Source organism: Nannospalax galili, unplaced genomic scaffold (assembly GCF_000622305.1).
Source record: "Nannospalax galili isolate Female #2095 unplaced genomic scaffold, S.galili_v1.0 scaffold159, whole genome shotgun sequence".
Taxonomy (NCBI): domain Eukaryota; kingdom Metazoa; phylum Chordata; class Mammalia; order Rodentia; family Spalacidae; genus Nannospalax; species Nannospalax galili.
In genome coordinates this window covers 1,186,862-1,210,611 of record NW_008343239.1, presented here as the reverse complement: position 1 = coordinate 1,210,611, position 23,750 = coordinate 1,186,862, and the positions used below count along the sequence as shown (strand labels likewise).

Genomic DNA, 23,750 nt, shown 5'->3' with positions numbered 1-23,750 from the left:
CTCTCAACAGACATCCTCCCCTGGAGCACCTTGGTGGTACTTGGCACCAAGACACTGTACCTGAGTTAGGCATACTACCGATGCTGAGAACAGCTTAGTCAGGTCAGAGAGGTCTACTGTGCATATTTTCTGCCTGCTCTTTCTAAACAGGGGTGTGCTCCTAGGGGGCTGGCTACCAGTGTCCCCAGACTGTGGTAATGGAAGGAGAGGACAGAGGGCTGCAGGGAGCCCAGGGTCGCTGGAAGAGGCGTCTTGTCTGCTACTTACCTCATCTGTGTACTGAACATCATCCACGGCATACTTCTCCTTGAAGTGCTCCTTGGAATGGATCCTCAAAAGGAAAGAATGCCAAGGTCAGGGCAACCGCCACCTTCTGCCCACTAAACCCAGGCCATGAAGGCCCGGACCCATTCCCTGCCACAGTGCAGGCAGCTGGCATCAGGCGGGTCTGCCCAGTGCAGATTTGATGATAAAGGGTGTTGAGTCACAGAGCAACCGCTGCACCACACCTGCCTCCCCTGGCACCCTCGCCCCCAGCTGACCTGCACCACACCTGCCTCCCCTGGCACCCTCGCCCCCAGCTGACCTGTACCACACCTGCCTCCCCTGGCATTCTCGCCCCCAGCTGACCTGCACCACACCTGCCTCCCCTGGCACCCTCGCCCCCAGCTGACCTGCACCACACCTGTCTCCCCTGGCACCCTCACCCCCAGCTGACCTGCACCACACCTGCCTCCCCTGGCATTCTCGCCCCCAGCTGACCTGTACCACATCTGCCTCCCTTGGCACCCTCATCCCCAGCTGACCTGTACCACACCTGCCTCCCCTGGCACCCTCGCCTCCAGCTGACACCTCCATTCCATCGTTACCCTGGCCTCCTGTAGCAAGCAGCTGTAGACAAATGCCATGCCACAGAGCCCACCAGACATCCCACCAGTGTGCTTCACCCTCACAGGTACAAAAGAAGTTGCCTCCCAGGCTATGATGAATGGGGTCTCCTTAAAGGAAAGTTAATAAAGTAACACTTGAAAGAAGTCAATTAGCAGTACTACTGTATGCGATGAGAAAAATTCAAGCTTAGTCATCAAACTTGAAAAGTTAGCCAGTGAGACGGCCCTTGCCCACCATTCAGAAGATGCCCTTCCTGGGTCCCACAGACTGCTCTCCCCACCTCTAGGTTCCTGGTTAGCAGATGAGTCCAATATTGTTGCAAGTGACAAGCTCACATATGAAGGAACACTTAACTGAATGGAGGCGGGGCGGAAGTGTTATGTCACCACCTAAGCAACCAAGTCTGATCATGCACACACATGCCATTCTGCACCATCCCACACCTGGCCCCTCCTCGTCCCATTGTGGTTTCACAGCAGGTGCCCCATCCAACAGAGGATAGACAGTGGGTGGCCTTTGGATTCTACTTCCTGGGCCATCACAGTGTGTGTAGATGAGGCATCCTGGAGACTCCCAGTTGAAACAGGGAAGAAAATGTCAGGACTCCATGTCCTGTGTACCACAAAGCAGCAAGAACCAGAATCCTAAGGCTCTCTCTGACCCGTCAATTCTCTCTCCACCCAAAGAGGCAAAACAGACTGCCATAGGACCAGGGGAGAGGGGTGGGCAGGGGGCCAGCAGCAGGGCTCACAGCCACATGCAGAACCATGTCAGGCGGAAAACCCACCTCAGGCTGAAGAACTCTGGCCCCGCTGTGATCCCCCGAGTGCCCTATGCTTTTCTGGCCTCTGAAGAGCTCACTGGGCATCAAGCTCTCGTCATTATTTAAGTTTGCATGATTCAGTCACATTAGCTTCCACTCTGAGACAGGACTCACAAGTTACTGGCAAAGGTCTGACACATTAGCAAAGACCTCAAGAACGGTGGCAGGAAGTGTCACCTCACCTGGATTTGGGGAGTCCCAGCTGCAGGCTGGCTTATGGGAGTATGCAGACCCTTAGCTCCTGAGTAATGCTCTTAACACCAAGTGGCTCCCCTACAGAGGGGCAGGTCAGCCCTTAGCATGGGTGCCTGACCTTTTCACCTCCACTGTCATAGGGTCCTTGAAGCCAGTGCCCACAAGTCTGTCAACGCCACCAGGAAACACGCCCCTGCCCTTCTCACCTGGGGAGTTCTTGCTAGTTAGGATTCTGAAGATTTGAGAGACAGAAGCCTGGAGAGGTAAGAGCTTAACAATACAGAACCAGAGGAAGTAGCGGCAAAGGGGAAGTGACGTGGGGGCTGTGATCAGTGGGGGCCCTAAGGCTTAGTGCTGACCTACATACTCCTTACTTGGTGACCATACAAGCTACTTTTGTCACTGTGATAAAATTCCTGAGAGAAACAACCTAAGGGAGGAATTACTTTGCCTCAAGGTTATGGAGGGATTGCTGAGCTCCACTGATTCAGGGTTCACGGAGAGGCAGAACGCTGTGGTAGTGGAAGTACAGAGCAAAGGCTGTTCCCCCTTCATAGTGGATAGAAAGCAAACAGCAGAGACAGAGGGGCCCGAGACAAGATGAAACCCCAAGGGACATGCCGTCAGACCCCCCCAACCACTACCTTGACCCCCCCCATTCCCTATGTCCTCCAACAACGTTTTATTAGTTTCTAAAACGTTTCAAAACAGCACCACCAGCTAGGAACCAAACATTCAAGATGTGATCTTACGAGGAACAACTCACATTCAAACCCTAACAGTGGCCATGAGTCATTGCACTGTTCATGGATGTCAAGGTGGGGCAAGACCAGACCTGGAGAGCCTGATGCTGTCCCAACATCAGGAAGAAGTGGGCACCGTACTTGCCCTTTTCAAAGAGGCCAATGTTACAGTCTAGCCGGAGTGCAAGCCGGACCTCCCAGGCACTAGGCCTTACTGGGAATAATGGACAGATAAAACCTGAAGAGCTGGGAGCATTGTCTGGCACTGTGCGTGTTACATTCTTTTTATAAAGGGCAGAGATAATTAAGTTTGAATAGTACTTACTTTTCCAAGTTTGAGGGTTAATTATAGTAAAAATCATTTAAATGTCACTTGAAGAGCTATGCATACCAGGCTGCATGTTCAACTCAGCCATGGAAGGCTCAGCACCCATGACTTGGTGAGGTTGATGGGCAGAGGAGTGGCACATCCACATGAGCTCTGTCACACTGGCTAGGGAGGTCACTGGGCAGTTCTGAACCCACTGAGGGACATGCTGGCCAGAACATGACGTGGCCAGCCTCAGCTGGAACACGGGTGAGCAAGTACAGTTCATGTTGGGTCACAGTCAGACCCCATCACATGAGAGATCCTGAGGAAAAGAAACAGGCTGAGGGGGATGGGTCAGGAGAGGTACTCACCTCTCTAGATATCCCTCATTCAAGTACAAGGAGTGGTGCTGGCAGGAGACAGCAGTCACCTCATTTCAAGGGATGCTCATCCCTAGGGGTGAGGGAGGGGGCCCTAGGCTCAGGGACACTGGCTCAGAGCAGGCCTGCCCTGCCAGCAGCTGGCCCAAGCATGAGCCCTGAGTCAAGCTGATGCCTGGTCACTGCAGTGAGCACCAACACCCTGTGCAAGGCCTGGGGTGAGAAGGGGACAAATTAACGCCACATGATGCAGACACGATGGTGCCCTCCAGAAAATGAAATCTCGAAGAGCAGGTTCTGGTGGCTAGCTGACCACCTGCATATAGTTAATGAATAAGTAATAGGGCCAAATGACAGCAGTCACCATCATCAGTTTCCAGCGGTTAGAGCCTGCCTTCAGTTCCAAACAATGCCGCTGCCTTTCATCCCACTGGCAGCATGAGGAAGCAGCACTTGCTGTGTGAGGCGTGGAAGTCCACAACCATGTCAAGATGTCATTAGGTTGTCAAAGAGGAAAGCAGCCCTTTCCAGAGCAGGCGACTGAGCCTGTAGACTGCTCCTATGTGTGAGACAGGGCAGCCACGGTGCAGCCTCTGAGATTATGGGCTGCAGAGAATCCAGGCAAAGGGAGGCCACAGTAAGGAAAGGCAATCAAGACAAGCCCAGCTAGGGTCTCTGGCCGATACCTAGGTGCTGGAGCGGGGGGATCAGGAACAGTCAAAAAGAATGGATTAGCCTCTTCTCAAGGAGGACTGTTTCCTTCAAAGAGGGCCCCCACCCTGCCTGATAACAGCCAGGGTAAGGCCCAAGAGATGCCCAGAAAGCCTTAATCCTCAGAGGGTTGGGGGTGCAGTACCACAAAAAAAAACAGACACACACTATATCCCATAACGCACACCACTAACAGCCCATATACAAGCCAGGCCTGGTGGCACAATACTCAGGAGGATCTTGAGTTTAAGATCAGCCTGGGCTATATAGCAAGATCTTGCCTCAACAACAACAAAAATCACATATGCTTCCCAATATACACCGTAAACAACACACACACACACACACACACACACACACACAGAGTTCACAAGGGTCCCCATATGAAGAGCTGTGTGAAATAACACACACACACACACACACACACACACACACACACACACACAGAGTTCACAAGGGTTCCCATATGAAGAGCTGTGTACAGAGCTGTACCCTCAGCACTAGAGGAATTCACTGTGGTCATTCCTGAAGACCAAAAACATACTTAAGAGGCCAATCACCACTTCCCTACAAACTCAGGCCAGGCCCTCATCTCTCCTTTCCGTTTGGTCAGGGACAGAAGCAGACCCTGGCCAGGCTGCAGAAGTTCTTGAAGCCCTACCCAAAGCTGGTCACCTTTCCATGGGCCCTGAAGCTGCTCAGCATGGCGTATCACAGAGGGAAATGTCCAATGTGCTTAGAGGACCCCAGATACCCCCAAGCCAGAGGTCCTGTCAGCTAAGACTGATTACGATAGTACATGATGGGAAATGTTCTCCCATCAAAAACTCAGCACTCTTCTGTGAGTAAAGACTTCAAAGAAAAGTGCATTAGAGGATCCCACCTTCCTGCCAAAGGAGTTTTAAAGAGAGGCACAGGCCAGTCCTAGGCTACCCACAGCTCCCTGGGCATCTGCAAGCCTGACAGAAAACAGAGCACACAGGAAGCGGTAGATCCTGCATGGGGACAGTTTTCCTGAGTGACTGTGGATTGCAGTATCTGCCAGGTGGATTTTAAAAAGTCATCAGAAGGGGACTCCAAAGGAAGCTGAGGAGCTGAAGGTCAAATGTTCAGTCTGGTGGGTTTTGACTGCAAAGGCCAGGTCATCCCATCAGCCTCGCTCCCTGTGCCCTATGGATTACGACGGCATCTGGAAGCAGTCGCACACAGATGTGGCCGCTCCCCAGCTCCAGCCCAGACAACCAGCTCCTTTGTCATTGGTCCATTATAACCAGGACTTCCCCTTCCCAAACACTCAGGATGGGGGGGGTGGAGAGAGAGAGAGAGGGAGGGAGAGAGAGAGAGAGAGAGAGAGAGAGAGAGAGAGAGAGAGAGAGACCCTAGAACATAGGAAGGGAACCGCTTACTGAGGGAACCAAGGCTGCAGGAGACAAGGACTCAGCTCAGCTGTGGTGTCACAATATCTCTTGGGACCGAGTCTGTTGGGTCCGGCCCGCCCAGCACATAGGGCTGCTCCTACCTTCAAGGTCACCCAAGGCTATATTCTGCACTAGACGATGAGCCGGCTCAGCAAAGCAGGGGCAGACTCAAGGGACACTTTTTCTTTTTCTTCATGTAAACTGTCATTTATCAGCATCACATAGACTGCTGGACATAGTGGTTTCCAGGACATCGGTGTGGGAGCAGCTGGCGAGCAGCACTCACTTCCACTGGTTCTCGTCGTAGCCCCACTTGGTGGAGAAGCCCCAGATGGGGTTGGACTTCAGGTTGAGCATTCACTTGGTCTGCATGGCCATCCAGTCTTGACCAAAGGTATGTGGAATGGGGCCGTACACATAGCGCTTCTCCCAGATCAGAACAATGGGGTGAAGCTGATGAAGAACTCGGCCATGCCCACGACTGTCTTCAGCGAAGCTCTCGTTAAACTGGATGTGGTACAACTGGACTTTCTCATCCCTGGTCAGGCTGTTCCAGCCGGTCTTCTCCTTCTCCTTCAGGGCCTTCTGGCTAACAGACAGCAGCTTGACGTGGGCAACATCAGGCAAGGGGTAGTCACGCCGGTCAACACAAACGGGGAGTCAGTAGTCTTCACTCTTCACCACACTCCCATGTGCTCACACACACAGAGAGGTGGAAAAGGCTTTTAAGAGCCTCTCTGAGACTCAGCTGTGGCCAAGGTGCAGGCTACTATTCCTGTATTATTGAAGAGTACAACCCCAAGAAGCCGACTTTTAATAGCTGTTACCTGACCAATCAAGTCCTGGGCTTGAAACCCAGTCAAGGGCCATTTAGCTCCCAAAGATGTGGGTGTGGGGAGACATGGAGAATTCACACAAGTTTAGCCACTGGAGGTAAAGTACCTGAGACAGGACTGGCTCCCATTCTCCTTGCCCCAGATGTCTCCTCAACTCACAGACAGGCATCTTCCATTTGTTGCTAGAGAGTCAGTTCTTCATAAGAAGTAAATGGTTGGAAAAGGAACTCAGTGGTACAGTGCTTGCCTAGCAAGTGCAAGGCCCCACATTCGATCCCCCAAACCACACACACACACACACACACACACACACACACACACACACACACACAGAAACAGACATACATGCATGCATGCACACACACACACACACACACACACACACACACACACACACAGAAACAGACATGCATGCATGCATGCATACAAACACACACACACACACACACACACACACACACACACACAAATCCTTTTACCTAGCGTGGTGGTCATCTATCATCCCAGCACTGGGGACTGAGGAAGGTAGATCTGAGTTTGAAGCCAGCCTAGGCTACATAGTAAGGAGGGGAAGGGGAGAAAACAGACAGCAAAGGAGACAACCTCAGAGCCTTTCCATGGCTCCAGACAGAAACTCCAGGTGGGACCTGACTGAGTCTTGATCAGACCCTCCCTGAAACTGTCTACTTCCACCACAGTGCACAGATCAAAGCATCTGCCAACTGCTGAGCTGGCTTTCCAAGCAGTGGGGCATCTTAGCAAGCTCAGAGCTAGGAGGCAGGGCCAAGGGGCCCCTGAAAGGACAGCTAAAGTTCTGCTCATGTGGACACCTCAGGATGCGGGAAGGATTCTGAAAGCATCTTACGGAGACTAGACCTGAACTCTTTGTTGAGGTTGTTCTAGTTATTAGGTGTTGAGGTCCGAATAGGAAGTCTCCCCGAAAAGACTCATGTATTGAAGGCTTGCATCCTGTGATGCAATGTTCAGGAGAGGTGAATGGATCATGATGGCATTAACTTCATCAATAGATAATCCACTGGTGGATTAATGGCTGAATGGTTTTTTAGGCCTAGTTGGAGTAAGTAGGGCACTCAGGGGCATGTTCTTAAAACAGTATTTTGGAACCCTCGGCTCTCTGGCTCTCGTCTCTCCCCTACCCCCCATCCCCTACTTTCTGGCTGCAACGAAGCAAGCAGCCTGTACAACATGCTTCCACTACCGTGGTGTTCTGCCTCACCTCAGATCCATGGTGCCAATGGACCATGGACTGAAACCATGAGCTAAAACAAACCTTTCCTCCTTGTACTATGTTTCTCTCAGGTATTTTGTCATAGCACTGAAAATCTGGCTAATACAGTATGGTTGAGTAACCACTGACCCTGACACTGAGTAGAAAAAACATTTACCAGGTTCAGGGCCTGTTATGGATTAAATCTAAAATGTCCTCCACAGTTTCATGGCTTGAATCTTGGTCCCTAACTGGTGGTGCTGTTCTGGAAGCTTGTGGAAACTTTATGAGCTTGGTGACTAGGGGCAAGCCTTTGAGAGTGATTGCCTGACCATTTTTTTCAGTCCCATTCTCTGCTTCCTGATTGGCTGCCATTGTAGCCACCTCACATTCTGCTAACACGTCCCGAGTCACACCCATGTGCGTGCCTTCCCTGCCACTGTGAGCTATACCCTTTCAAACACTGAGACAAAACCTTTCCTCCTGATCTTTTCCTTTCCTGTTGCTTCTGTCATGTATTTTGTCACAAAAAAAAAAAGAGAAAAGTCACTCATCTGTGGACTCTCAAGGTCAGGAAGTCAGACAGAGCTGCTAATCTCTACTCCATGATACCTGTGGCCTCAGCAGAGGGCTCTCCACATCAGCTGGGGACTCTCCACATCAGCTGGGGACTCTCCACATGGGGGAGTCTGGGCTTCCTCAGAGTAGGACAGTCATGTTGTGAGGCAGGGTGTCCCACTGGAGAGAACTGGGCATTTGGGAACATTATAACTGCCCTCCTAGCAATCCACCTTATGTCCCTGTCACAAAAGTAATCAACCCTATGCTACACCACTGTAATTCACTGTTTCAAAGGAAGGAATCAGAGCTCCAAATTGATGAGACCCACTCACCAGTCCTGTGGCCACCATGTGGAGGCCATGATGGACCACAAGTGCATTCAGCTTCTGATCACACTTCCAGCAAGACCAGGCCACAGGACCAGCACAGTTCTCCCAACATGCTGAGCCTATTTCCTCTTTACAGCAGGGAGGTTAAAGGAGCTGGTTGCAAATGCAACATGGGTGGACAATCCATGACGAAACAGAAGCTTGCATCAGGCAGAACCTCTCCCTTACAGCCAGTCGTTCACCCCAAAGGCAGCTAGACAAAACATGTCTACTCCCGCCCTACTTCCCCAGGAGAACCGGAGCCTGCTTCTCTTCTGCTGCCAACTCTGCTAAAGCTACATCTTCATAGCAAAGCTAACGGCCCAGGGCCAGCCAGCCTGGGATGCTGCCAAGTGGCCTCAAAGCAGAAATGTGGCCAATTCGTGGATCTGGACCCCTTGTCCCAAGACAGCAGAAGAGCTAAATGCTGGGACCAGCCATGGGTGCTGTGGAGTCTGCCTGGAGAAGGAGGGATAATGCACGAAGCACAGGAAGTTGGGGAAGGCAATCCCTTTGGGGGCCCTGGCCCTCCACAGAGCTCAGAGTTGCTACCGCAGCCCAGGTGCCATGTCATTCAAACCAACCACAGACTCGCCAGCCTACCTGGTAATGAGCATGGTGGGGCACCAGGCAGCAAAGGCTGTAATTTACACATTAACCTGGAATGATCACTCTCCAGGCAGAAATGACAGGCTGGGAAGAAGAGACTCTCTGATCATCTCCAGGATCCCTGGTTAAGTGTAGCTTCCGCCTCAGCACTATGGGCAGGCAACAGAGGCTCCGGAACAGCAGGGAACTACCAGGTGCCTTGGAGGGTGGAGTAGGACAAGCTCTCCCAGGGGCCCTGGCCTGGCCGCTAGGCCCACATTCGTCACATGCACAGCTCTAAGCCCACCTTATCTCACAGAAGGGTCAATGGAAGAGAGACCACCTGTAGCCAGGGCAGGCATCAGTAATACACCTGAACATGGTTGACAGACCTCAGAAAGAAAGCCCCGACAGTTCACACTGACCCCACCTGAACTAATTCACTGATAGGCACACACTCATCAAAGTCATGCAGAAGTGACCACCCACTGGTGCCAAAGCCTCCAGCATTTTTACCAGCAAGCAGGAAATCCAGGCTTTCCATGAACTGTGCCTCTAATCCATAGCTTTGGCTCTGACACCTTTTCCCAAACCCTTCCCAACTGTGGCTCATGGCTGTGACACAGAGTATATGGGCAAGAGGCTTGACCACTGACCCTCCCTCCTGTGTTCCTGTCCATACCCCACCATCCCTAATCAGCCTGCAGTTGGCAGGCTCAGCACCAGGTCAAGGACCACTCCTTACTTTCCCATCCAGGTAGCGTAGCTGGGAGGAAGCCTGGGCACAAACAGGGTTGACTTCCCAGTGTCCACATCAATCACACCATAGCAGCCTGACTCGATGACACCGAAGGCCCAGTGAAAGAAGGACTCCTGTAGAGGGGGCAAGGAGCCTCATTACCCAGTGACCAGAGCAGCAGAGCAGAAGCATGAAGTACAAGAGGGAGACCAGCAGAGAGTCCTGGGCCTCCCTCCCAGATAGCAGCAGCTCAGGCCTCCTTTTGGGAAATAGCCCCAGCCCACAGAGCCCTTCATCTCTGCATCTGGCTCCCACTTCAGCTGCCGCTGTCCATCCTGCCATGCCATAGCTTGGCAAGAGCAGTCACTGGCCCTTTGACTTTTTTTAACTAAGTGTGTGTGTGTGCGCGTATGCACCAAGGCATGCATGTGGAGGTCAGAGGACAATTTGCAGGAGCCGGTCTTCTACAGTATAGGTCCTGGGGATAGAACTCAAGTCGTCAGGCTTGGTGGCAAGCACCTTAACCCACTGGCCCAACTCACTCCTTCTTTGACGATACAGGTTTCCTGCATGTGCTCAGACCACCTATCTGTGGCTGCACCTCCCAGACACACTCCCAGGTCTGTGAGAGCCAGCAGCACCAAGCTCTGGCTAGCTTCAGACACCCACATGGGGTATCTCCAGATCCTCCTGCCTCTGCCTCTTCAGCATATCCTGCCATTGTGCGCCACCAGTACCAGCACACGTGGGGTATCTTTACCCAAGTAGTCAGGACGTCTCACCTTCCTCTCCTACTCAGGGCAGCTGTGACATCACAGCTCAGCACAGAGCTGACATAACAAGGTATGAAGGAGAAGAAGCTCATCTGAGGTGAACCTGGGATGACATCAGTAAGGGAGCCCACAGCTGAATTTAGGAAACTGGGTTTTAAACCACAACTGTATAAACCTCAAGTACCAGGACAAGGCAGAAAAAGCCTTAGACCTTCATGCTGTTGGCAGCCAGGGACTGCAGGCCTGTGGCTTGTACCAGGGTTCTCAGCAGAGCACCCTAGGCCCTCTGTGGCCTGCTGGAGTGGACAGGCTCCAGCTAGGGAGGCCAGGCCTTGTGCCTTTCCTCCACACTGCTCTTCATAGTCCCGTGTCTCTGTCCCCCACCCCCAGGTTCTGGCGGCAGCTCTGAGCCTGGCAGCAGAGAAGGAAAAGAACCACAGACACAGAGTCAGGTTTATTTATTTATTTACTTACTTGCTTATTTTTGATGATACTAGAGATTGAGCCTAGGACCTACTGCACGCTAGGCAAAGGCAAATGCTCTACTACTGAGCCATACTACTAGTCCCTCAGTGGTGATTTCGAGGCAGGCACTCTACCACCAAGCCACGCCCCACAGTGTTCCACTGAGGCATACCTCCAGCTCCTCCCTGGGGGATTCTAGGCAGGCGCTCTAAGCTGAGTCACAGCCCCCAGCTCCTCACTGGTGGATTCTAGACAGGTGCACTAACACTGAGCAACATTCTAAGTTCTCTTTTTACTTTTGAGGCAGGGTCTCCTTAAGTTGCCCAGATTGGCTTTGAACTTGTGATTCAATTACCTCAACCTCCCTGAAGATTACAGGCCTATGTCTCTAGACCCAGCCAGAAGAGTTCTAACCCCAGCTATACCTCTTGGCAAGTAATTTCCCCATTGGAACTCAGTCTCCTCATCTGTAAACTGGATGTGATATGAGATTAAGGAGAGTAAACACAACTCCTGGTCTCTCTGGCTTTTGGGGGGGAAATGTTCTTATTCCTGAGGATTCTGTGCTGACAATGATTCTTAGCTAAGTACATAATGTCTAGGCTGCACACCAGAGTTCTAGAACCTCAAGGAGCCCCTGATCCACCCTCTGTTTTGCCCATCCCTGTGTATACCACCTTCCTGATTGTCTAAGACTACCCTGGTTCTTCAGGGCCCACTCCAAACATGAAGCCTAGTCTGCTTGATCGTTTTGTATCTTGACAGTTTTGCCTGCAGGTGAGGCTGGAGGTGCTGACCCCAAGTGTGGGATCCCTGGACCCAGACTGCCTCCAGGGGCCCCTTTAGAGACCTTGCCAAACACCCCCTTGCTTGGTCCTAGAGGCAGACAGGGCTGCAGAAGCGGGCTGTAGGCTCACCTGGCGGAAAATAATGGACGTGTCGGTGCAGTAACGCTGCATCTCCTCCCCACCCTGCAGCACCACAGCTGAGCCGGCCTGCACAGCTGCATTCTTCCGCAGCCGCTCACACAAGCGCTGCCTGTTCAGGGCAAACAGTGCCAAGGGCACCTTCAGGGTCTCATTCCCCAGGGAGTAGGAAGGGCTGCAGAGACATGAGCACATACAACAAAGTCTGGTTAGCACCGTCAAGCCTGTGTCCCTCACCTGTGGACTGTGCCTTGCCAGGGACTCCGCGGAAGACAAGTCAGCCAGAGCTTGACCTACTAGAGACTCAGAGATGGCCCCTTGCTGGGGCACTGAGGCCCACTGAGGCTAGTCCATCATCCGCTAACCGTCTCTTCCTGAGCACCTGGTTCACTGTGGGGATGACGGACAACTGGATCTGCTCAGCTGGTAGGTGGGCAGGGTTTGCGCGGAAAAGCCCTGCAGGGGGCATATGCCATCCTCCAGGGTTCCCACCTTCTTGAACTTCTAGAGTGGGTGGGAAAGGTGAGCTCTGACTCAGGCAACCATGGCCCACCATCATGCAGTGCCAGTTTCATGGCCTAGGCTGGCAGTCCCCATCCCCAGCAATGCACACCCCTCAGTATACATACACAAGGATGAGCTGGGTGGTGAGGGAGAGCCACAGCCCCATGCTCCTGTGAGCAGCAAGCTGTAGAGGGCAGAGCTTAAGGACAGCAAGGCTGGTGTTCTAGAAAGCTTACATGGGCTGGGAGGAGCCAGGCCTGGCAATACTACATGTCCCTGTCCAGGCTTTTCACGGTCTAAAGACTTCCCTGTTTACTGTGACAGTTCACTCTCCAAATTCCCATCTGCCTTGAGACCCACCTGCAGTTTCTCATCTACTTGTACAGAACTGATTCCACCCCCACACCTAGTCAAAGGTTGCTTCAGCAGCATTTTCCTCTCCCCTGGGGCTCCCTCAGCATCCTACATCTCAACATAGTAACCTGACCCTTAACAGAAAGGAAAAACACTTCCCCAGCCCTCTCAGCAGTCCATTTTTCCCTCCACTTTGCAGTAAATATCTAGCCCCTGGCATTCCTGGCCTGACAGCCCATGCACCCCTCAGCTAACCCCATCAAGCTACACATTGCTCCCCCAGAACACACAGTCTATCAGGCCACAGTGACCCTAAGCTCCTAAGTGGAATTGAATCTAATCTCATCAGGCCTCTCGACCAAAAGACACTACCGCTGAGCTCCACCCAGGGTCAGCTCCTCCACCCTCCACCGGCATGGCATCACTTCCAGGTCAACTTCCTGCTGGAGCCCCAGGGCTGGACCCACTGTCTTTCTTCTACTGGGCACAGCTGAGCCAGGTCAATGCCTCAACTTTAAGTACCATCTATTGCCACAGGCCGACGACAGATTCAGAGCCCCCTGACCCTCTGACATATCTCTTAGCTCAAACTCAGTGCACACGGCAAAGACCTAAGCCTTGCCTCCTCCTGCTCAAGCTGTCCTTGTCTCTCATTCCACCACCCACACCCAGAACCCGGCCCTTCCTCCCAGTTAGGGCACCCCCCTGACAAGTGGCCCATATCCACCTTCCACCTGGCAACTTCAAGGAACTCCCCCCTGCTTTCTTGGTCTGAGCTTCCCACCAGCCTCCTGCTGGTTCAAAGCACAAACTCACTTATTCACTACCATCTCTCCAGGTAACACGCGCCTTACATGAAGACAAAGACAAAACCATCAATGTCTGCTGAATGAAGGAACCAAGGAAGGAAGGCAGACCCTGCAAGCTGGCTAGATGCCACATTAGTAAGAGATGGGGCTGGAGTCAGGCAGGGGTGGGATGTGTAAGAGGGAGTCCCTGAAGGTTCCACAGTCCAGGGGCAGTGCGAGAGTTCAAGGAGAACAAGCATAACCCAGAGCTAGTAAAAGCAGAGTGAGTTCTCAGTGAGGACTGTGATGGCCCTTTCCTCTCTACTGCAGGGGACCATGAAGAGGCCTCTGGGACCCTTCCATGGACGGGCCTCACACATACCTCCTACACGCCACCTGCTAAGCATGCTCTTCCCCACTTTCCGTCTTAGAACTCTCTTCTCCTGCCCGGCCCCCCACCCCCCCCACATCACTAGGCCAGTTTCCCCACTTGCCCTCCAGATCCAACCACAGGGTTCTAGCTTGCTTTTTTGTTGTTGTGATAAAAACCACGACAGAGAGCAACTTGGGTGAAGAAAGGGTTTATTTCGCCTCACAGGCTACAATCACTGAGGAAAGCCAAGGCAGGGACTCAAGGCAAGCGCCTGAAGCAGAGATCACAGAGGACTGCTGCCAGGCTCACATTCAGCCACCTTTCTCACACAGCCCAAGTCCACCTGCACAGGGATGGAACCACCCACAGTGGACTGGACCCTCCTACATCAATTAGCAATCAAGAAAATGCCAGACCCTCTCACAGGCCAATCTGATGGAAACAATTCCTCAGCTGAGGTTCCTGCTTCTCAGATGTGTCAAGAAGACACCGATACTAGACCTCACATCCACCCACAGTGCCTTGGTCCAACAGGTCGTGCCTGACCTCACAGAGCTCCATCAGCCTGTGCCCTACCTCTGGCTTTCAAGTAGGATGAGCCAATGGGAGGCATGAGAGATAAGGACTAAGGTGGTGAACACAGAGCTAACTCCCTTGATCCCTTCCATGGCAGATCATTAAACTAAATGGCAGTTCCTCAAAACAGGGCCACAGCTCTATCTCTAGCAGCTTCCCGCTTCTTCCCAGCTTGCTTTCCTCTCCCTGAAGTTCTGTAATTGTCCCTGCATCGAACTTGAATGAACTCCTGGCTTCAGACCAGGTTCCTAACTGAAGCAGGCCTTCCATGAGACAGGCCTAGATCTGCTTGGGTCACTGTGTCCTGTGCCTAGCACCCTGCTTGACATACAGCAAGTACTTAATAAATATCTGCTGAGTGTATCACTGTTGCAATTGACTGACTCAGCTGTGCAGACTGGAGGGTGCCACATCAGCTCTAGTGGGGGTAGGGGCAGGAAACAGATTCTTGGGGGCCCCACCTGGTCAGAAGGGTGGAGGGGTGGGAACCTCCTACACATACACACGGTCTAGGTATTCACTCCTCCTACCCCTGGCACCTGCCTTTCCTTCCTCCAGGGAGGGTGAGCAGGAGGCTGGGTGGGCCCAAGTAGTCAGGGCTCCCTCAAAGCCAGGGCTGATGTCTGCCATGCTTGGCCATAAGGATGAAAGGGCTTGTAAACACGACTGGCTCCCAGCTGGCCTAGCTGGCAGGAACCGAAAGTGCAGCCTCCAGCACCCGCATCAGGGGACTCCACACCCTTCCCACCCACTCAGCAAAACCCATGGAGGAGGTCAGCACAGGGGAAAACTCATCTTTTTTAAAAGATTTGTTTGATTTTTATGTATATGTGTACATCTGTGCATGGGTATGTGCACATGAGCGCAGACGCCTGTGGAGGCCAGAGGCGTTCAATCCCCTGGAGTAGGAGTTACAGGTAGTTGTGAGCCACCTGATATAGGTGGTGGGAATGGAACTCATCCTCTGGAAGAGCAGTTTAAGCACTCTTAACCACTGAGCCATCTCTCCAGCCCCAATAACTCATCTCTAAACGCTTCCCATGAGCAAAGTCAGTGACAAGGGGGGCCCTGCTACAGATGAGCTGAGCCAACGTCACCCCCCACAGCACCACTGGCTGAAAATGCCAAAGTCACCCCACAGCACCGCTGGCTGAAAATGCTCAGCTGGAGCCATCTCATCTCCACCAACTCCCCTCCTTCTGACCTACCTCCATCCTTAAGGATGGCAAGCCTGCCTGCACCTGGCATGTAACCATGCTTCCATCTGGAAGGCTCTCAGCCTCTAGTCCAGAACTGTATGAGGTCTAAAGTCCCTTAGGACCCCCAGACTGGGGTCTAATGCCCATTTTATGTGCTGGACTTGAGTATCTGCAGGTTTTGGTACCTGAGGGGGCTCCAGGAACAAGTCCTTGAGGGATGAATACACCTACTCCTCCAAGGGTCTCACCTAGTCCTGGGCTCTGGCTTGAGAAGGGCAGCTTGGCCTAAGTGGGCAAAGCCGTGTGTTGCTGTCACTAAGTATGCCAAGATCCCCGCAGGATCAAGGATTATAGAGATACCAACCCCCCAGGAGGACCATCAGGCTCAGAACTAAGAATGACTTCTCTCTGAAAAGTCATCAAACATACCACCGATAAAACATCTCCAACTGGTTTCTCTTATAATGTTCAGGATTAAAGCCAGGGCACATTCTGGGCAAGCACCGCACCACTGAGCTACATCCCCGGCCCTATTTTTTACATTTTATTTTGAGACAAACTGACCTTAAACTTGTTCTGTCATCCAAGTAGCTCTTAAACTTACAATCTTCCTGCCTCAGACTCCTGAGTAGCTATAATTTCAGGCCAGTGTCACCAGGCCTGGTTAGCCAACTGATGGGACCTTTTTCTGTTGCTAACCAACCCTTGGATTATTTTTTTTTTTAATGGTTAGGAGTGCTTTCCTTTCATGTATGTAAGTGTACCCATGCGTGCAATGCCCAAGGAGGTCAGAAGAGGGTGTTGAACCCCTGAAACTAGAGTTATGGATGGTTGTGAACTGCCACATGGGTGCTGGGAACCAAACCCCAGTCCTGTACAAGAGCAGTCAGTGCTCTTTGCCACTGAGCCATCTCTCCAGCCCCAACCCTTGGATTTTTTTTGGTCTTCCCCAGCTGGTCTGGAACTCTCTATGTAGACCAGGCTAGCCTCGAACTCACAGAGATCTGCCTGCCTCTGTTTCCCAAACACTGGGCCTAAAGGTATGCGCCACCACACCCGGCTCCCAACCCTTGGATTTTAAAAGGCACAGGTACATCATTCCTGAGTACTGGGACAAAGCATTGTTTACTGCAAGTGGGCAGGAACACAGATATGTTTAGGAGGAACAGGGGCTGGTGGATCAGCAGCTCCAGGACTCAAAGACCCCCTCAGAACAGGCCCTCCCAAGCAGGCTCAGGAGGCGGCACAGGGCCAAAATCAGACTAAGTATAGAGCCAGCTCCCGGGGAGGGTCCAAGACCATGGCTCATGTGACCTATCCCTGTCTTGAGCTCCCTGTGCCACTCTGTCCTTTGCCCTCAATGGCCACCTGCAAGATTCTGACTTAAGGCCATGGATGCATGGAGAGCCATACACAGAATATTAACACTTAACAAAAAAATTATTCCTTTGTTTTCTTTAACTTCTAATTCAAATTTACAATTGGTCTCAACTAATATAGGCAATAAATCACTTAGTGTTGGCAATGCCTGGGAATCTGTCACCCACAGAAACCTCAGGTACCAGGTACTTTCCCTCCACAGTACTGCTGCTGCTGTGACTTAAAATACCCGTTTACCACTACTTCAAAATCAAGGTGGCTATTAGACCTGTTCCAGGCTCTTCTTATTTAATGTGTTAATAAAAACGCATATGACTGTAGCACAGATTCATTAAACATTCTGATAGCTGCATTTCCACATAATTGGTTTTCTTTATAATCTTCTGCATATTTAATGCATTTTAAAACATGCCAAGCTGGGTATGGTGGCACATGCCTATAATCCAAGCACTTGAGAGGCTCAAAAGTTGGAAGCCAGCCTTAGCTATATAGTGAGACCCTTTGTTAAAACACAAAACAAGCCAGGTATAGTAGCACCCATCTTTAATCCCAGCACTCAGGAGGCAGAGGCAGGAGGATCTTTGTGAGATCCAGGTCAGCCTAGCGTATATAGCAAGTTCCAGGCCAGGTGGAGCTACAGGGAAGACCCTGCCTCAAACAGAACAACAGAACAGAACAGAACAGAACAGAACAGAACAGAACCGAACCAAAACCAACAAAAAAAACAGGACCCTGAAGAGAGAGCTCAGTGGTGGAGGGCACGTTGTGCTCTTGCAAAGAACCTGAGGGCTTGAGTACAATTCCCAGCACCCATATGGGGCCAGAACAGAACAGAACAGAACAGAACAGAACAGAACAGAACAGAACAGAACCAAAACCAACAAAAAAAAACAGGACCCTGAAGAGAGAGCTCAGTGGTGGAGGGCACGTTGTGCTCTTGCAAAGAACCTGAGGGCTTGAGTTCAATTCCCAGCACCCATATGGGGCAGCTCACAATTACCTGTAACTCCAGCTCCAGAAGGATCCACCTCTGGCCTCTATGGTCTCCTGCACTCATGTGCACATACCCCCACATAGGTACACATGTATACACATAATTTAAAATAATACATGCTAGAAGCTTGGTCTTCAATGTAACAGTATTGAGGAGTGGCTCTTTAAAAGGTGAAACTCTCTGGGAGGTCATCAGTTTGCTGAGGGCATAATCTCAAGGGCATGGGTTAGGTCTCCTGGGCCTACAGTTAGTATAACAGAGGGTTGTCACAAAGTGAAGTCGGCTGGCTCTCTTGCCATGGGACCCGCCTCCTTTATGCACAGCCTACTTTGCCCCTTTTGCTCCTGCTGTGTGCAATGTCACCCACCACTTTATGACTTCAGGGGAGGCGCTCACCAGATGCAGTCAGCTGACACAGCCTCTAGAGCCATGAGCCAAAAATAAAACTCTTTTCTTTATAAAGTACCAGTCTCCAGTATTTTGGTATAGCAGTAGAAAACAGACTAGGTTTCACTAATACCCACAAGGGTCAAAGCACAGACTAGGTCAAGATTCCTACCATATGAAGTCACTTCTGGATACAGCCACACTGCTAAGCTCTGAGGAAGTCAGACCAGTCAAGAGCTAGCTTGCTTCTCCATGCTCAGTTACCAGCACAGGACCATCATTGAGATGCTCAGTCACTCACTGGCTACCTGACAGCAAAGCTGGGAAGGTCCTCCTCATTGACGCCTCAGAGGGCTAGCCAGCAACAACCCCCCGCCCCCCACTACATCCCTCTCTCCAGTGGAGGAATAGAGGACAACTACACATAGGGACCAAGACAGGGGTAAGCCAAGTGAGGACCAAACCTAGGGAAGAGTCAGGCAGGGCAAAGAGATACCTGGGCTGGCTCCCACAGACTCACCCATTTCCCAGGCCAGCATGAGGCCTTTGCTCAGAAGTACAAGGTTCATATAAAGGTGTGACAGGCTTTTGAGCAAGACCCTGACCCCTGCTGACACTGTCTATGGAGAATGCTGACTCTAGCAAGGCCCATTGCTCATTAGGTGCACACCTAGGGCAGTTTGCCTGTTGCTCCTTGCTGCCTGTGCAGCAGCTCCCAAGATACCACTTGACTTAAGAATGAGAGACATGGGGCTGGAAAGATGGTTCAGCAGTTAAGACCATTGGTTGCTTTTGCAGAGGACCCAGGTGTGGTTCCCAGCACCCACATGGCAGCTAACAATGTAACTCCAGTTCCAGGGGATCTGATGCCTTCTTCTAGCCTCTGTGGGCACTGCATGACATGGGTGCACTTACATACATGTAGGTAATACACATAAAATAAAAATAATAAAATATTCTTTGAAAAAAAAAAAAAGAATGCGACAGATCCTTATCCTACCCTTTGAAACCCTGTCCACTTTCCTACACACAACTCCTCTTCTCACCCATTGCTGTCTCCTAGGAAAGCAGAACAGGATGCTGGACCACGGTCACCTGAGAGTCACATGGGCCTCTTCTCCCTAGGTTCTACAAGGACTCACTCCATAGGAAACCAACTCTAACTCCCTGGGAGCCTGAGGCTACGACTTGTTGGCTCACTGTAACTGACACTGTAGGTATAGGTATAAACCTATAATCCCAGTACTCAGAAGGCTTACACACAAGGATCATGAGTTCAAGGCCTTTGTACAGCAAGTCCCTGTCTCAAAAAAAGAAAAAAAAAAAAAAAACAAGAGCTGGGGATGTAGCTCAGTGGAAGAACCCTTGCCCAACACAAGCAAGGCCTGGGTTTCACCTCTGGACCTGAAAAAAAAAAAAAAAAAAAAAAATCAGATAACTGACACTCTGATCTAACGTGTGAAAGCAACAGTTGAGGGCCAAGATTTTTAAGGAATATCTTCCAACTTTGTCATTGGGCTCAGCTCAGGCCTAATATCTCTTAAGGCAGATCCATAACCAACCTAGAATATCCTTTGGCCAGCTCTGAAAGTTCCCCACCTCTGTCAGATTTTCCAGTAAGTCCTTCACCCATCCTGCATGATGACCCCCAGAGAATCAGCTCTGTTACAAGAGCCTTTCTTTTAGGATCTGACCTATGTCTCTCACCAGCTTGGCCCCTGTACCTTGTGGAGAGAAACAGGCCTTAGGCTACCCTGCAGCCACAACCCAATGCACCTGCTGGAGCTACCAGTGACCACCTGGCCAGCCCAGATGGAGAGATGAGACCCATAAACAGACATCTACTACTCAGATGTACTGCTCAGTGTGTTCCTTAACAGAAGGTCCTGGGCTGGGTTCAAAGTTCTGATCACTGCCTCCTGGACACCCAACCAGGACTTTGCCTGCACAGCTCTCCACCTAAGTATGTCTCACTGCTTAATGTCCAGCACAAAGGTCACTGCATACTCTCCCCTGGCCTCAGAGCCCATGCCTCTCCTTGGCACACACCAAGATCAGAGGCAGAAAGACAGATGACAATATTTCATGTGTTCATCTGCCTTAGTGGCCTGTGAGTGCCAGAAAGTATGCCCAGGTGTTGTTCCCAGAACACAGCAGGAACCCACTAAGTGACTCCTATACTCAAAACTCTCCCAACCTTGGGGGCCAGCTGAGAACCCATTTTGTTTCCATTTCCCTCATTTTATACAGAGGGAGATATCCACCAGTTTCCCCATATAGAGCTCAGTTCCCACCCAGGTAGGTGGAGAGTTGCACTCTCCTACTCAGACCCGCCTAACATCCTGAGTAATCAGGTCCACAGGGTTTCCCTGTAGCCCCAGCTGGCCTAGAAGTTGATATGTAGACCAGGCTGGCCTCTATCTTACAGAGATTGGCCTACCTCTGCTTCCCAAGTCCTTGCACCAATGTGCCCTGCTTGAGAGTATGCTTTTTAAAAAGCAGATCCCAAGCTGAGTGTGATGCCATATGCCTGTAATGTGAGAACTTGGAGGGCAAAGCAGGACCAAGAGTTTGGGGTTAGCCTGTGCTATACAGTGAGACCCTGTCAGAAAACAAAAGATTACAATCTTTCCAGCCCCCCAGGGCAAAGTCCAGAGATGCCACCTGATGCCCTTAGGGATGCACTCTACTCTTCCCTGTCCCCTAGGACACTGGCTCAACCTTTATCTCTTAACCTTTGCCCAACTATCTGTCCCTGATTACCTGAGTGAGCCATCTGTCCGGATCTGTCCGACAGGACCACTCGCCTTCCTTTGAATCTACAGAATTATGGCACACCTATTCCGTGCATGGCACTGGGCTAACGAGGCCCAGAATGACTCTTGCATTCTAAATGGGGAAGAGACAACGGACACGTAGAGTTGATCAGATAGTTAGGGAAGGCTTCTCTGAGGAGTTGAAGTTTGGCTCGACATTGTACTGGGTTACTGCTGTCCTGAGAAAAGAGGATTCCCACCCTAATCACTGTCCCTTTCAGGGGGTTCCTGGAGACCTGAAGCTCTGACTACGATGGCATCCCCCCACCTGAGGGGCGTGGCAGTGAACAACTTCGTCTACCAGGGCCCCCACCTCGGCCGCACAAGCAGGAACTCGATATGTAGACCAGGCTGGCTTCTATCTTACAGAGATCTGCCTGCCTCTGCTTCCCAAGTGCTTGCACCACCCGGCTGGAGCCTGAGTTGCAGGGCAGCCCCGCAAGGGCCAGCCGCCAGCGTGGAGAGGCGCAGTGGGCACCAGCGTGCGGGGACATGGAGCCCTCCCCCGCCCGGGAAGTTGGGAGCCAAGGGGCCGCACAACAACCCGGACCAGAGCCTGGGGCTGTCACCCACTGACCAGCCCGGAACGCCGAGGGGAGGCCCCCTCTCCGCGCCCGCAAGCAGGAGCGAAGCACCGGAGCAGCACTCACCGCGAGGCGGACGCCATGTTCGCTCAGCGCGAGAGTCACGTGAAGTGCGGCGTAAGCTGAACCAGCCCGGCCAGCCGGGGACTGCGAGGCGTGTTGGGGCGGCGCTAGAGGTGGGCGGGGTTTGAGGGCGGGGCTGGGGTGGGCGGGGTTTAAGGGCGGAGCTGTCCGCCCTCGTCCCGTGGCTTCCAGCTCTGGACTCGGCGAACCGTGGAGAGGCGGAACCCTGGAGAGGGCTGCGGTAGGGCCCGACAGAACCTGAGCAGCATCCTTCATGCTTTCCCAACTGGGAGGCAGTGTCCTGAGACAGAGGACAGCTTGATTCTGGGTCAGCCCCTGACCTCATGTGGCAGCCCACCTGCTGGAAGAACTCAGGAATAAAGAACCCTCTGGGAAGGACGGGAAGCAAGCCAAGCGTCCCGGGCTAGTGGGGAGGGCTGGGGTAACTGGAGGAACAGAAACCTCAGTATCCAGGAGAGGGAGTGGAGAGGGGCTCAGCCTGAGAGACAAGCATCAGCCAGACTCTGTAGCGCCTTGAACATGGGGTTTTGAGTTGGGTCTGGTAGGATCTTCTCCAAGCTCCCTTGGGAGCAGAATGGAGAAGCTGAGGTGCTAGAGCAAGGTTGGGAAGGGACATCAGAAGGCAGGTGCCAGCAGGTCCAGAGCACTTGCAGGCACTGGCTGAAATGCTTTACAAATGGCAGTTCTGCAGATAGATGTCTCACGAAACTCCTGTGTAGAGTTTGGGACTATTCTTTAAAAAAAGATTTTATAGGGACTGCTCTTGCAGAGGATCTGGATTCAGTTCTCAGCACCCACATGACAGCTAACAACCTTCTGTAAGTCCAGTTCCAGGGGAATCCAACTCCTTCTACTGACATCCTGGGCACTGCACAACGTGGGTGTACTTATATAAATGCAGGCAATACAGTCATAGACATAAATTTTGTTTAAATAAATAAAATTTAAATTTTTTAAAAAATATTTTATTTTGTATTTAATTTTTCTCTGTGTGTGCAAGTCAGTGCAGGTGCCCTCCGAGCCAGAAGAAGGCATCGCATCCCCTGGAGTTGGAGTTACAGGCAGTTGTGAGCCACCTGATATGGGTGCTGGGAACTGAACTCGGGTCCTTTTCAAGAGCAGTACACACTTAACCACAGAGCCATCTCTCCATAATCTTTTGAAAGAGAGAGAGAGAGAGAGAGAGAGAGAGAGAGAGAGAGAGACTGAGACTGTCTCTGTAGCCCCAGCTGGCCTGGAACTCGCTATATAGATCAGCCTGGCCTCAATCTCACAGAGATCTGCCTGCTCTGCCTCCTGAGTGCTGGGATCAAAAGTGTGTACCACCATGCTGGTCCCCCGACCCATATTCTTGATGCCATTTTATAGATGAGGAAACTGAGGTAATATACCTGAGCTCACACAGGTACATACATTCTTGAGAACTTGAAAACACATACATACATACATTATGTACTAGCTCCATCCCCAGCCAAAGAATCTCAACTCTCTAATAAGGGACAGTTTTTAAAAATAGCAAAAGATGAGGAGAGAGCTATTTGTGTCCGTGTGTAGAAGGAAAACCTGCCCCCAGCTAATCACAGCCCCACTTCTTTTGACATAAAATATGTCAAAATTAAGCCAACTGCCAGCTTAATGCTTATTAATGTGTAAAAGAAGTAATTATCCTAAATATTTACAAAATGAGAGGAGAGCAATGAATGAAACTCTCATGTCTGGTTGTAACAGAGAGGCACTGCCCATACTGCCTACCCAC

General features: G+C 51.5%; 1 protein-coding gene and 1 pseudogene across 1 annotated transcript in view; both read right to left on the bottom strand.

Annotated features, from left to right (window-relative positions):
* The window catches only part of Pepd (peptidase D), a 142,948-nt gene extending 120,868 nt beyond the window's left edge, over positions 1 to 22,080 (bottom strand). The window contains exons 1-4 of the mRNA XM_008839452.3: positions 21,977 to 22,080; positions 11,947 to 12,130; positions 9,798 to 9,925; positions 268 to 331 (exon numbers count right to left, since the gene is read on the bottom strand). Of these exons, the coding sequence (XP_008837674.1) occupies positions 268 to 331; positions 9,798 to 9,925; positions 11,947 to 12,130; positions 21,977 to 21,993 (393 nt within the window). The 5' untranslated portion in view covers positions 21,994 to 22,080. The remainder of the gene's footprint in view (positions 1 to 267; positions 332 to 9,797; positions 9,926 to 11,946; positions 12,131 to 21,976) is intronic.
* LOC103739165 lies at positions 5,754 to 7,955 on the bottom strand (annotated as a pseudogene).
* Positions 22,081 to 23,750: the final 1,670 nt, after the last annotated feature.